At 47.0% G+C, this 14022-nt stretch overlaps 1 protein-coding gene across 3 annotated transcripts in view; it reads left to right on the top strand.

Moving 5' to 3' along the window:
- PDPR (pyruvate dehydrogenase phosphatase regulatory subunit) overlaps positions 1 to 14022 on the top strand; it is a 49445-nt gene that overhangs the window by 19335 nt on the left and 16088 nt on the right. For all 3 annotated transcript variants that reach the window (XM_054454268.2, XM_054454269.2, XM_063654534.1), the window contains 7 exons: positions 3445 to 3637; positions 6167 to 6291; positions 9534 to 9689; positions 9850 to 9983; positions 10792 to 10940; positions 11689 to 11801; positions 13402 to 13496. In XM_054454268.2, coding sequence (XP_054310243.1) covers positions 3445 to 3637; positions 6167 to 6291; positions 9534 to 9689; positions 9850 to 9983; positions 10792 to 10940; positions 11689 to 11801; positions 13402 to 13496 — 965 coding nt within the window. The remainder of the gene's footprint in view (positions 1 to 3444; positions 3638 to 6166; positions 6292 to 9533; positions 9690 to 9849; positions 9984 to 10791; positions 10941 to 11688; positions 11802 to 13401; positions 13497 to 14022) is intronic.

Raw genomic sequence — 14022 nt, 5'->3', positions numbered from 1 at the left:
AGTGCTGTGATTATGGGCATGAGCCATGATACCCAGCTGCTCTTTTTTTTTTTTTTTTTTTTGAGATGGAGTCTTCGCTCTGTTGCCCAGGCTGGAGTGCAGTGGCGTGATCTTGGCTCACTGCAACTTCTGTCTCCCTGGTTCAAGCGATTCTCCTGCCTCAGCCTCCAGAGTAGGTGGTAGGTGGGATTACAAGCGCGCGCCACCACTCCCGACTCATTTTTGTATTTTTAGTAGAGACAGGGTTTCACCGTGTTGATCAGGCTGGTCTTGAACTCCTGACCTCAGGTGATCCGCCTGCCTCGGCCTCCCAAAGTGCTGGGATTGCAGGCATGAGCCACTGCGTCTGGCCTTTTATTTATTTATTTATTTTTTTTTTTGAGATAAGAGTCTTGCTCTGTCACCCAGACTGGAGTGCAGTGGCACAATCTCGGCTCACTCCAACCACCACCTCCTAGGTTCAAGTGATTCTCATGCCTCAGCCTCCTGAGTAGCTGGGATTACAGGCGTGCACCAACATGTCCAGCTAATTTATGTATTTTTAGTAGAGATGGGGTTTTACCACGTTGGCCAGGCTGGTCTTGAAATCCCTGGCCTCAAGTGATCTGCCTGCCTTGGTCTCCCAAAGTGCTGGGAGAAAGGTGTGAGCCACTGTGCCCAGCTCTGCTTCTTTTTTTTTTTTTTGAAATGGAGTTTCACTCTTGTTGCCCAGGCTGGAGTGCAATGGTGCAACCTCTGCCTCCCGGGTTCAAGTGATTCTCCTGCCTCAACCTCCTGAGTAGCTGGGATTACAGGCATGTGCCACCACGCCTGGCTAATTTTGTATTTTTAGTAGAGACAGGGTTTCTCCATGTTGGTCAGGCTGGTCTCGAACTCCCGACCTCAGGAGATCTGCCCGCCTCGGCCTCCCAAAGTGCTGGGATTACAGACGTGAGCCACCACGCCCGGCCCCTGCTTATTCTTTATTCACCTAAAATTATTGCTGAGATTTTAGGTTTTAGGAGGAGACTTCTTTCAGTAGGACTTCATATAAAATTGAAGAGTTCTTTAGAAGACAGAATTGTTTTGTTTTGTTTTTCAGAATTGTTTTGTTAGTGTAGTCTTTTATTAAATTTTAAAATAATTTTATTTATTTATTTATTTATCCATTCATTCATTTTGAGATGGAGTCTCGCTCTGTTGCCCAGGCTAGAGTACAGTGGTGCGATCTTAGCTCACTGCATCCTCTGCCTCCTGGGTTTGAGCAATTCTCCTGCCTCAGCCTCCCGAGTAGCTGGAATTACAGGCGCCCACCACAACACAGAGCCAATTTTTGTGTTTTTAGTATAGATGGGGTTTCACTATTTGGCCAGGCTGGTCTTGAACTCCTGACCTCAAGCGATCCGCCCGCCTCTTCCTCCCAAAGTGCTGGGATTACAGGCATGAGCCACCGCACCTGGCCTTTAAGGCCTGTAATCCCAGCACTTTGGGATGCCAAGGCAGGCGGATCGCCTGAGGTCAGGAGTTCAAGACCAGCCTGGCCAACATGGTGAAAACCCGTCTCTACTAAAAATATAAAAATTAGCTGGATGTGGTGGCATGCATCTGTAATGCCAGCTACCTGGGAGGCTGAGGCAGGAGAATTGCTGGAACCCAGGAGGCAGAGGCTGCAGCTGGCTGAGATCGCACCACCGCACTCCAGCCTGGGTGACAAAGCAAGACTCTGTCTCAAAAAAAAAAAAAAAAATTGGCCAGGCGCGGTGGCTCACGCCTGTAATCCCAGCACTTTGGGAGGCTGAGACGGGGGGATCATAAGGTCAGGAGATTGAGACCATCCTGGCTAACATGGTGAAACCCCGTCTCTACTAAAAAATAGAAAAAATTAGCTGGGCATGGTGGTGGGCACCTGTAGTCCCAGCTACTCGGGAGGCTGAGACAGGAGAATGACATGAACCCAGGAGGCAGAGCTTGCAGTGAGCCAAGACTGCGCCACTGCACTCCAGCCTGGGTGACAGAGCGAGACTCCATCTTAAAAATAATAATAATAATAATAATAAAAATATAGTTACCTAGTTCCAAATTTAAAAAGATGAAAGAGTCTCTAATGAAGAATTTCCCTCTGACCCTTGATGGGCTTTCTTTTTTAAATAAATTCTTACGGGAAATTTCAAACTTTTAAAAGTGGATAGAAGCTGGGCACAGTGGCTTACACCTGTAATTCCATCACTTTGGGAGGCCAAGGTGGGAGGATCACTGGAGTCCAGGAAGTGAAGACCAGCCTGGGCAACATGGCGAGACTGGAGACTGCGTGTCTACTAAACAAACCTGGCGAGAGTAGTGTGATGAGCCCCCATGTACCCATTATCCAGCTCTGGTCTGGTTTCATCTTTTTCTGCTGTCCACTGGATTATGCCCCTGATGGTAGATTTCCTTTAAAGCAGGGTGAAAGTCTGTCTTTTGCAGCTATTCCAATGCAGAACACTGCCTTTTTTTTTTTTTTTTTTTTTTTTTTTCTCCTGAGATGGAGTTTCACTCTATTGCCCAGGCTGGAGTGCAGTGTCACGATCTCTGCTCACTTCAACCTCTGCCTCTCAGATTCAAGCGATTTTCCTGCCTCGGCCTCCCGAGTAGCTGGGATTACAGGCTTCCACCATCATGACTGGCTAATTTTTGTATTTTTAGTAGAGACGAGGCTTCGCCATTTTGGCCGTACTGCTCTTGAACTCCTGACCTCAAGTGATCCGCCCACCTTGGCCTCCCAAAATGCTGGGGTTACAGACGCGAGCCACCGTGCCCAGCTCAGAACATCACCTTTTATTAAAATCTCTGTGGCCGCCATTTAAGAGCTTTTCCACTCACACTGGTCCCTTCGAGATTATTATCTGTAGGCACGGTTTTCTTGCTATTCTCTGCTGCTTTCCTTTCTAACCAGTATCTTTTTTCCTCAGTCTTTATACCAGGTATTTTGCAGCTGTATCCTGTAATTCTACCAAGGTTTCTGCTTTGTGATAAATGGCCCAGTTGGCTCGTCTGTAAAAAAAAAAAAAAAAAACTCTTCCAGCTGGGCGCAGTGGTTCACACCTATAATCCTAGCACTTTGGGAGGCCAAGGCAGAGAGATCACTTGAGGTCAAGAGTTCGAAACTAGTGTGGCCATCATGGTGGAACCCCATCTCTACTAAAAATACAAAAAATAGCTAGGCATGGTGATGCACGCCTGTAATCCGAGCTACTTGGCAGGCTGAGGCAAGAGAATCACTTGAACCTGGGAGGCAGAGGTTGCAGTGAGCCGAGATCGTGCCACCGCACTCCAGCCGGGGCGACAGAGTGAGACTCCGTCTCAAAAAAAAAAAAAAAAATTTCAAGAGGTTTTCTGAAAGGAGAGGGTGTAAAAAAGTAGAGGGGTTGAAAGTGGTTTAATTCCTTAAAGGTGAGAACTCTATTTGGTTTTGTTGTTATTGCTCAGAGCCTCTGTTGAGTTCCCTTCTGAGGAGGATGCCAGAATTAGAGACTCTGGAGATCATGAAGTTGGTGAACTGCCCAGAGACCTTCACACCAGACATGAGGTGCATCATGGGCGAGTCTCCTGCAGTGCAGGGCTACTTTGTCCTGGCAGGAATGAACTCTGCTGGCCTTTCATTTGGTGGAGGAGCCGGAAAGTAAGTCTTTCTCACTCAAAGTCAGCTGTGAACATAAGTCAGCTTGCTGGGTCTCTTCTCTTCTAGAATTACTTGTTATTAACATGGCGTGTGGTATATTTAATCTAGTATGTTAAGACTAATAAGAAGATAAATGTAATTTTGGAGTTGTCCCCTTCTAAGTATGGGAGGCTCCCCATGTCCCAGAAATGTCATCAGGCAAAATGTTTTTGCAACTCATCTTTTGGAGTTAGCCGCAGATCCTGTGGGATGTTCTTTTATATTTTTTCAGTTGTAACAAATATTGGTCATTTGAGTGTGTATTTGAGTTTGGTAGCCAAGTATGTTGATTGAGGTAGGTATTTGAACTAGGTAATACACGGTTTGTTTGTTTTTTTAGACAGAGTCTTGCTCTGTCGCCCAGGCTGGAATGCAGTGACATGATCTCAGCTCACTGCAGCCTCCACCTCCTGGGTTCAGGCTATTCTCCTACCTCAGCCTCCCGAGTAGCTGGGATTAGAGGTGTGTGCCAGCACACCTGGCTAATTTTTGTATTTTTAGTAGAGACAGGGTTTCACCATGTTAGCCAGGCTGGTCTTGAACTCCTGACCTCAAGTGATCCACTCGCCTTGGCCCCCAAAGTGCTGGGATTACAGGCATGAACCACCGTGCCTGGCCACAAGTTTTTATTTAAAAATTAGACCCTAGGCCGGGCGCGGTGGCTCACGCCTGTAATCCCAGCGCTTTGGGAGGCCGAGGTGGGCAGATCACAAGGTCACAAAATCGAGACCATCCTGGCTAACACAGTGAAACCCCATCTCTACTAAAAATACAAAAACAAAATTAGCCAGGCGTTGTGGTGGGTGCCTGTGGTCCCAGCTACTCGGGAGGCTGAGACAGGAGAATGGCATGAACACGGGAGGCAGAGCTTGCAGTGAGCCGAGATCACGCCACTGCACTCCAGCCTGGGCAACAGAGCAAGACTCTATCTCAAAAAAAATAATAAAATAAAATAAGACACTAATGAACATTAAATAAGCCAGTCACAAAAGGACAAATACTGTGTGGTTCCACTTACATGAAGTTCCTAGAGTTGTCAGATCATAGAGACAGAAAGTACACTGGTGGTTGCCAGAGGCAGGGGGAGGGGAGCTATTCTTGAATGAGCACAGAGTTCCAGAAATGCAAGAGGAAAAGAGTTCTAGGATGGATGGTGGTGAAGGTTACACCGCAGTGTGAATGTACCCACTGCCACTGAACTGAATACTTACAAATGGGTAAGATGGTAGCCACGATGAAAAGTTTATTTTAAATTTATGAGACCAGTTCTCTTGAGTGATTTGTAGAATGGCTCTGAAAACAATTACAGAAGAGGAGTTACAAAAACATTTGGAGCAAAGGAGATGTGGTCACATAACTGTATAATCTCCTTGAGGTGACAGAAAAAAACCCATTGGATATTTAGAGTATATTTGTATGTGTTTTAGTCTTATTTCTTCATAGATGAGGCTTCTAACTTTTTTTGAAACAAGATCTTACTCTCACCCAGGCTGGAGTGCAGTGGCACCATCATAACTCACTGCAGCCGCAAATTCCTGGGCTCAAGGGATCATCCCGCATCAGACTCCAGAAGAGCTAGAACTACAGGCATGTGCCACCATACCCAGCTCTTTTTTTTTTTTTTTTTTTTTTTTTTTTTTTTTTTTTTTTGAGACAAAGTTTCGCTCTTGTTGCCCAGGCGGGAGTGCAATGGCACAATCTTGGCTTACCGCAACCTCCGCCTCCCGGGTTCAAGCGATTCTTCTGCCTCAGCCTCCCGAGTAGCTGGGATTACAGGCATGTGCTACCATGCCGGCTAATTTTGTTTTTTTTTTTTTTTTTGAGATGGAGTTTCACTCTTGTTGCCCAGGCTGGAGTGCAATGGCGTGATCTCGGCTTACTGCAACCTCTGGCTCCCAGTTCAAGCAATTCTCCTTCCTCAGCCTCCCTAGTAGCTGGGATTACAGGCTTGTGCCACCATGCCGGCTAATTTTGTATTTTTAATAGAGAAAGGGTTTCTCCACATTGGTCAGGCTTGTCTCAAACTCCTGACCTCAGGTGATCCGTCCGCCTCGGCCTCCCAAAGTGCTGGGATTACAGGCGTGAGCCATCTGGCTCACTTTGAAACTTTTTTTTTTTTTTGTAGAGACAGGGTCTTACTATGTTGCCCAGGCTGGTCTCAAACTCCTGACTTCAAGCAATCCCCTGCCTCAGCCTCCGAAAGTTCTGGGATTACAGGCATCAGCCAATGTGTCTGGCCGGCTTCTATGTTAAATACTTCCTAGGGAATCTTATCATCTGGGGTAAAATCCTCATAGTAGTATTTTGAGAGCAGTACACAGACCCATGTTCGTTTCTTCCGGAAAAGTTAAGGAAAGTGCCCAAAACTATTCAGCTGGTGTATGGCAATTTAGGATCTTTTGATTCTGTTAGTTCTCGATTTGTAGAATATTACTTTTATCTTCTCAAATCTCACACCTGAGCCCCAACAAGTGCCCTCTGTCTATATAGGTACCTCGCCGAATGGATGGTACATGGTTATCCCTCAGAAAACGTTTGGGAATTGGACCTGAAACGTTTTGGAGCCCTCCAGAGCAGCCGCACCTTTCTGCGCCACCGGGTCATGGAAGTCATGCGTAAGTGAAGCTTTATCACAGTTGCTCCTAGTTGCAGGTGTCTTCTCGGTAGCCCGTGTTGTCATTCAGAAGGAGCAAAGTTTTCCTCAGTTCTTTAACAAGTGCTTTGAGTTGGGCATTTGATTTGACTGTTCCAGGCCTGAGTAAGGGGCTTTATGCTTCTCGTGATATATACGTAACATTTTCTTTAGTGCATCGGACCTTGTTTCCTTCTGGGAACAAGAAAGTAGAATAGGAGTTACAGATGGTACATAGCAGCTTCCTAAATATTCTGAGCAATGCCGCCTTCCCAGTCTGCCTTGAGAGACCGTATGTCAAAGTGCATGCTTTCTCCAGTCTGCCTTGAGAGACCCTGTGTTGAAGTGCATGCTCTCTCACTCCCACTTAGTTTTTGAGAAAATGCTTTCTCACTCCCCACTTAGTTTTTTCTTTCCAAGTCAGAGAATTTGCCAAGTTATTCTCAGAGCTTCAGGCTTCCGTGAGTGACTTTCACCGTTAATCCACCCTACAGCAGCAAGATTGGGAACCACTTCCCTTATAAATACAAAACATACATTCCTGCTCTCACTCCCTTGTTCTTGCCCTGCTTCAACTTTGAAGGACTGGCCACTTCATCTTAATTTGCTATTCTGCCTTGATCTCTGATTTATTTTCTAGGAAGCCCTTAGAAAGCTTTTGTATCAGGAATTGAACCAAACCATGTGGGTTCAAGTTGTAATTTCATTTTCCTGTACTGAGGAGCTGTTCTCAGACTTTGCCAAATGGTATCTAAATATTTTGGGCATACTTATGCTCAGGACTAAGTTTCTGTGTTGGCTCTGACCACCATTCTTGGTTACAAGTAAACTGTTAGTTTGGTAGTTGAACAACATTGTCGGTGAGGACTCTGGATGGCCTTTAATGCCTGAGTGCTCACTTTTGGCCTGGGAAGAGGATGTACATCCATGGAGATGAAGGACCTAACAGCAATATATTTAACTGCTAAGGTTTTTTAATTTTAGCAAATATTTTGGTTAAAATGTTGAACTCGGCTGAGTGTGGTGGCTCATGCCTGTAATCCCAGCACTTTGGGATGCTGAGGGAGGTAGATCACTTGAGGTCAGGAGTTTGAGACCAGCCTAGGCAACGTAGCGAAACCCTGTCTCTACTAAAACCAAAACCAAAAAATTAGCCATGCTTAGTGGCACACACCTGAAGTCCCAGCTACTTGGGAGGCTGAGGTAGGCGAATCACCTGAGCTAGGGAAGTTGAGGCTGCAGTGAGTCATGATGGCGCCACTGTGTACTCCAGCCTGGGCAGGGGGACTGAGACCCTGTCTCAAAAAAATAAAATAAAAAAATCAAAGTTTTTTGTTTTAAAGTTGAACTATTATAAGCCTAGATTTCCCCACCCATAGTTACTTTGGAACCTGTACAAGTCATAATTGAGCTTGAGCTTCTCCTTGGTAATATGACACTTTTGGTAGCCAATTCTCATGAAATAGAAGTGGCAGGCACATAGAAAATGGGGAAGGCGCCAGGCACCGTGGCTCACGCCTGTAATCCCAGCACTTTGGGAGGCTGAGGCGGGTGGATCACTTGAGGTCAGGAGGTCTGGCCTGACCAATATGGCGAAACCCTGTCTCTACTAAAAATACAAAAATTTAGCCAGATGTGGTGGTACGTGCCTGTGACCCCAGCTACTTGGCAGGCTGAGGTAGGACAATCACTTGAATCCGGGAGACGGAGGTTGCAGTGAGCCAAGATCACGCCACTGCACTCTAGCCTGGGCGATAGAGTGGGACTCCATCTCAACAAAAGATTAAAAAAAATAGAAAAGAAAATGGGGAAGGGGAAGATAGAACCTAAAGTACCAGGAGATGGACAGATTGTCATCATGCAGAGAATCCCGCCTGGCTTCCTTCTCCTGTCTCCCAACCTCCCCAAGCCTTGATGTGCCTTTTGTTTGGAATGGTGTGAGATCAGGTCTTCTCTTTGCAGGCGACCACAGATCGCACTCTTACGGCTTTTTTTACTTATTGCTGTTGAAGATTGGACATTAAGGGAAATGAAATTTTTTTTTTGCCGAGACAGTCTTGCTCTATTGCCCAGGCTGGAGTGCCGTGGCGCGATTTTGGCTCACTGCAACCTCTGCCTCCTGGGTTCAAGCAATTCTCCTGCCTCAGCCTCCTGAGTAGCTGGGATTACAGGCGCCTGCCACCATGCCTGGCTAATTTATGTATTTTTAATAGAGATGGGGTTTCACCGTGTTGGTCAGGCTGATCTCGAACTCCTGACCTCGTGATCCACCCACCTCGGCCTCTCAAAGTGCTGGGTTTACAGACATGAGCCACCACACCCGGCCTAAGAGAAATGAATTCTGACCCTAGCTTTGTTGTGTGAATAATGTCATTGGTACAATACAATGTAACTTCTCAGATTTCAGAGCCACCTAATCAAGCTACAGTATGTACCCTTTCACTTCAGAAGTGAGTTAATTAATTATCAGGGAGGAAATGTGTGTAATAGTTCTGAGATCCTAACACAGGCACAATGAAGAATCGAATGCCATTTTTTCACATTTTGTTACCACCTGTGTCCCACTTAGTAACCTTCATCTCTGCTATGAAGCTTAGTAAGGTTTAGGACCCTGACCTTTCTCTCATCATTTCTACCTACTAATGTGGAATGCTGAATGTGAATACAGGCCGAGTCATGCCGTGACACATAGCTCTATACCTCCAGGGTGGGACGGTAGCAGCTTGGCAGGATTGTCTTTCCTTCTGGAGCATGCCTGATACACTGGGTAATTTTGAAAATTAGACTACATTAGCCTGGAAATTGGGCCAGGCGCAGTGGCTCACGCCTATAATCCCAGCGCTTCAGGAGGCCGGGGCGGGCGGATCACCTGAGGTCAGGAGTTTGAGACCAGCCTGACCAACATGGAGAAACCCTGTCTCTACTAAAAATACAAAAATTAGTGTGGCACGGTGGCATGTGCCTGTAATCCCAGCTACTCGGGAGGCTGAGGTGGGAGAATCGCTTAAACCCAGGAGGCGGAGGTTGCGGGGAGCTGAGATTGTGCCATTGCACTCCAGCCTGGGCAACAAGAGCAAAACTCCGTCTCAAAAAAAAAAAAAAAAAAAACTAATTAGCCTGGAAAGCTCTTTTGAATAGAAACAACTCCAGAGTCTAGTGGATATTGGCTACTCAGGTCTAGAATCTGTGTCTTGGGCTTTGATAGACTACTCTTGTCTGTTCTAGCTTTGATGTATGATCTGAAGGTTCCCCGCTGGGACTTCCAGACTGGTAGGCAGTTACGCACCTCTCCTCTCTACGACCGGCTGGATGCACAGGGAGCCAGGTGGATGGAGAAACATGGATTTGAGAGGCCAAAGTACTTTGTTCCCCCTGACAAGGGTAAGAAGTCACATTCTCATTTTTGCTCCTTTTTTTTTTTGTCCTGGGAATTAATAAAATGTATTTTCAAATGCATAGGCTAGAATGTGTTCACAGAAGAATAATAACCACGTGGACTACACTAAACTCTACAAGGCCTTGTGATTTTTCCATTCCGTAGACCTCCTGGCATTGGAGCAGAGCAAGACTTTCTATAAGCCAGATTGGTTTGACATCGTGGAGTCTGAAGTCAAGTGCTGTAAGGAGGCTGTGTGTGTCATTGACATGTCCTCTTTCACAAAGTTTGAGCTAACAGTAAGTATTTGGGAACCAAAATAATGGATTAGGAAACTTTGCATATTTATTGAGTGCCTTTTGTTTTTCATCTTCAAAACTGATTCCTGACTGGGTGCAATGGGTCATGCCTGTATTCCCAGCACTTTGGGAGGCCAAGGGGGCGTGGATCACCTGAGGTCAGGAGTTCCAGACCAGCCTGGCCAAGATGGTGAAACCCTGTTTCTACTAAAAATACAAAAATTAAGGCCAGGAGTGGTGGCTCACGCCTGTAATCCCAGCAGTTTGGGAGGCCGAGATGGGCGGATCACCTGAGATCAGGAGTTCAAGACCAGCCTGGCCAACATGGCGAAACCATCTCTACCGAAAATATAAAAAATTAACCAGGCGTGGTGGCGGGCACTTGTAATCCCAGCTACTCGGGAGGCTGAGGCAGGAGAATTGCATGAACTCACGAGGTGGAGGTTGCAGTGAGCTGAGATTGCGCCACTGCACTCAGCCTGGGCAACAGAGTGAGACTCCATCTCAAAAAAAAACACACTGATTTCTTAAGAATTCTGGTATATTTTAGTGTTTCATCTGTGTTGTAACATTTTTCTGAAATTTTAGCTCCTTGTTTCGGGTTTTTAATTTGCTAGAGAGGCCTGTTTATCATAAGAATCAATAGCTAGCGTTCCCTGGAGCTTCTTGCAGCGGAGTAGGTCTGCAAATGTTGTCACATGGGAATTGGCTGATTGAATTTTGTCAGTGAGGTTCATTGCTGGTGGGGCCATGTGGCCCAGCCAGGTGCTCTCACGTTCACTCTCTGTTTCATTCCCTAACCCTGCAGTCCACTGGGGATCAGGCATTAGAAGTTCTACAGTACCTCTTCTCCAATGACCTGGATGTGCCCGTGGGCCACATTGTGCATACCGGCATGCTCAACGAGGGTGGAGGGTACGAAAATGACTGCAGCATAGCACGACTGAACAAGCGCAGGTGAGATGAGCTGCTGTCCCGCTCTGCTCCATCCAACATGTGATTCCTTAGGGGTACTGTAGCAGAGGCTCTCAGGCGCTTCTCCAGGAGCCGTAAATCCCAGGGACTAAGAATCATGTGAAATCAAAGCCAGTTTATTAGCAGTCCTAAACAAAAAGAAATCACCAGGAGGAAAATAAAAAAAAGCCCACCAGATTATGTACCCTACTGGGAGAAGATGCCTTGTCTTTTTTTTTTTTTTTTTTTGAGACAGGGTCTCACTTTGTCACCCAGGCTGGAGTGCAGTGATGCGATCCTGGATCTCTGCAGCCTCAACCTCCTGGGCTCAAGTGATCCTCCCACCTCAGCTTTCCAAGTAGCTGGGACCACAGGTACACGCCACCATACCCAGCCAATTTTTGTATATTTTGTAGATGTAGGGTTTTGCCACATTGCCCAGGCTGATCTTAAACACCTGAGCTCAAGCAATCTGCCCACCTTGGCCTCCAAAGTGCTGGGATTACAGGCGTGAGCCACTGTGCCCAGCCAATGTCTTACGTTAGTAAATCTGTATAATTTCTTGGCACTAACAGGAAGCCAGAATTTTGTTTTGTTGTTAGTCCTAGAATGGTGCTACTGGCCTTCTGTGAAAGCTAAGAAATCATTTCCTAGAATTTGCCTCATTGCTTTGAAACTAAACAAGATTCGATTGCTTCCTGATCCTTTTTCTGCTACCTGGTTTTGATTATTTTGGGGTCTCACTTTTCAGTTTCTTCATGATCTCTCCAACCGACCAGCAGGTCCACTGTTGGGCCTGGCTTAAGAAACACAGGCCGAGAGACAGCAGCCTGCTCCTGGAGGACGTCACCTGGAAGTACACAGGTACGGGGGCTTCGGGCTCTGCCACGTGGAAAAGGCCAGCAGATGCAGATGTGTCCTCCACGTTTGCCTCTCAAAATGGACTCTCAAAAATGAACATTAGAGTTAGCATAGAAGAGGCTCTCTGGTCATAGAAAATTGATCTCTAGTGGATGCGGTGGCTGACGCCTGTAATCCCGGCACTTTTGGAGGCCGAGGTGGTAGGATCACTAGGTCAGGAGTTCGAGACCAACCTGGCCTATATGGTGAAACCCTGTCTCTACTAGAAATACAAAAATTAGCTGGGCGTGGTGGCGTGTGCCTGTAGTCCCAGCTACTTGGGAGGCTGAAGCAAAAGAATCACTTGAACCCGGAAGGCAGAGGTTGCAGTGAGCCCAGATCGCACCACTGCACTCCAGCCTAGGCGAGTGAGACTCCGTCTCAAAAAAAAGAAAAGAAAATTGAGGGCTGGACACAGTGGCTTACACCTGTAATCCCAGCACTTTGGGAGGCTGAGGCAGGTGGATCATGAGGTCAGGAGTTCGACACAAGCCTGGCCAACATGGTGAAACCCCATCTCTACTAAAAATACAAAAAGTAGCTGGACATGGTGGTGCACGCCTATAGTCCCAGCTACTCATGAGGCTGAAGCAGGAGAATCGCTTGAATCTGGGAGGCGGAGGTTGCAGTGAGCTGAGATCATGCCATTGCACCTCCACCTCTCAGATTCAAGCGATTCTTCTGCCTCAGCCTCCCAAGTAGCTAGGATTACAGGCGCCCACCACCACGCCTGGCTAATTTTTGTATTTTTAGTAGAGATGGGGTTTCACCATGTTGGCCAGGCTGGTCTTGAGCTCCTGACCTCGTGATCCACCCGCCTTGGCCTCCCAAAGTGCTGGGATTATAGGCGTGAGCCACGTCTGGCCCCGATGAGTACCTAATTTTTAAGGATGACTTGGTTCCCTGATTTTCTCACCCTCAACAGTCTCAGCTTAACCCCTCCCGCCCTCCCACCTAACTGATCTTGCCCCTTGGCCCCACCAGCATTTGCTCTCCCAGGCCCTCATTCTCAATTCCTTGTAGTAGCAAATAGGATTTACATCCTGCTCCTGGATTGGCATACTACAGAATGTTACTTAACAAAAGTCATGTTCTAGCCTGTCTTAGGACGGATGACATGTAATTAGCACAAGCCGATGTCACAAACACTGGTGTCCGGAATAATGCTTTCCTTATTTAGTAAGCATTAGGATATCTTTGAAGTGGATTTAGCTTCTCTGAATTTAAAGTCTGTATACTTTTTGGTTGGGCAGATCTCCTCCGGGTTCTGATTTGGGGATTGGGGCTTCTTCCATCATGTAGCCTTGCTGGGAAAAGGAGGAGAATGGGAATTGTGTGGGGCGGTTATGGCCAGCCCTGCTGCGTTCAGCAGGCCCTGTTGGCAGAAGTGTGTTCACCAGAATCGTGGTGCTTAGCATCCATCCTTGGAGTGTATAAGCAAAGGGACATACTCCTGTCTCAGCACCCAGGCCTGGCTATAGCTGAGCAAGTCTACAGTAGACCTTTCCCATTGGCTCAGCTGTTCAGCAGGAGAGCTGGACATCTCTTGTTCTTTTCCATTTAGCCCTCAATTTGATTGGCCCTCGAGCTGTGGATGTGCTGTCTGAGTTGTCCTATGCCCCTATGACTCCAGACCACTTCCCAAGCCTCTTTTGCAAGGTGAGTGCTGATAAAGTTCTGTTTCTTAAATGGGCAGAGAATGTGTCTTTCATAGTGGTGGCAGTTACATATTCTTACTATGGTGTTAACACCCACAAAGAGTGTCTTGGCTGGATGAGGTGGCATATGTCTGTAATCCTAGCACTTTGGGAGGCCAAGGCAGGTGGATCACCCAAGGTCAGGAGTTTGAGACCAGCCTGGCCAACATGGTGAGACCCTGTCTCTGTTAAAAATACAAAAATTAGCTGGGTGTGGTCTCACGCATCTATAATCCCAACTGCTTGGGAGGCTGAGGCACGGGAATCGCTTGAACTCTGGAGGCAGAGGTTGCAATGAGCCGGGAACACGCCACTGCACTCCACCTGGGTGACAGAATGAGACTCTGTCTCAAATAAAAGAGTGTGCTGGCCAGGCGCAGTGGCTCACGCCTGTAATCTCAACACTTTGGGAGGCCGAGCTGGGCGAATCATGAGGTCAGGAGTTCAAGACCAGCCTGGCCAACACGGCAAAACCCCATCTCTACTAA

Source organism: Pongo pygmaeus, chromosome 18, assembly GCF_028885625.2.
Source record: "Pongo pygmaeus isolate AG05252 chromosome 18, NHGRI_mPonPyg2-v2.0_pri, whole genome shotgun sequence".
In the NCBI taxonomy this organism is placed as follows: domain Eukaryota; kingdom Metazoa; phylum Chordata; class Mammalia; order Primates; family Hominidae; genus Pongo; species Pongo pygmaeus.
The sequence above is the reverse complement of the archived record's forward strand: the minus strand, read 5'-3'. Positions and strand labels throughout refer to the sequence as shown.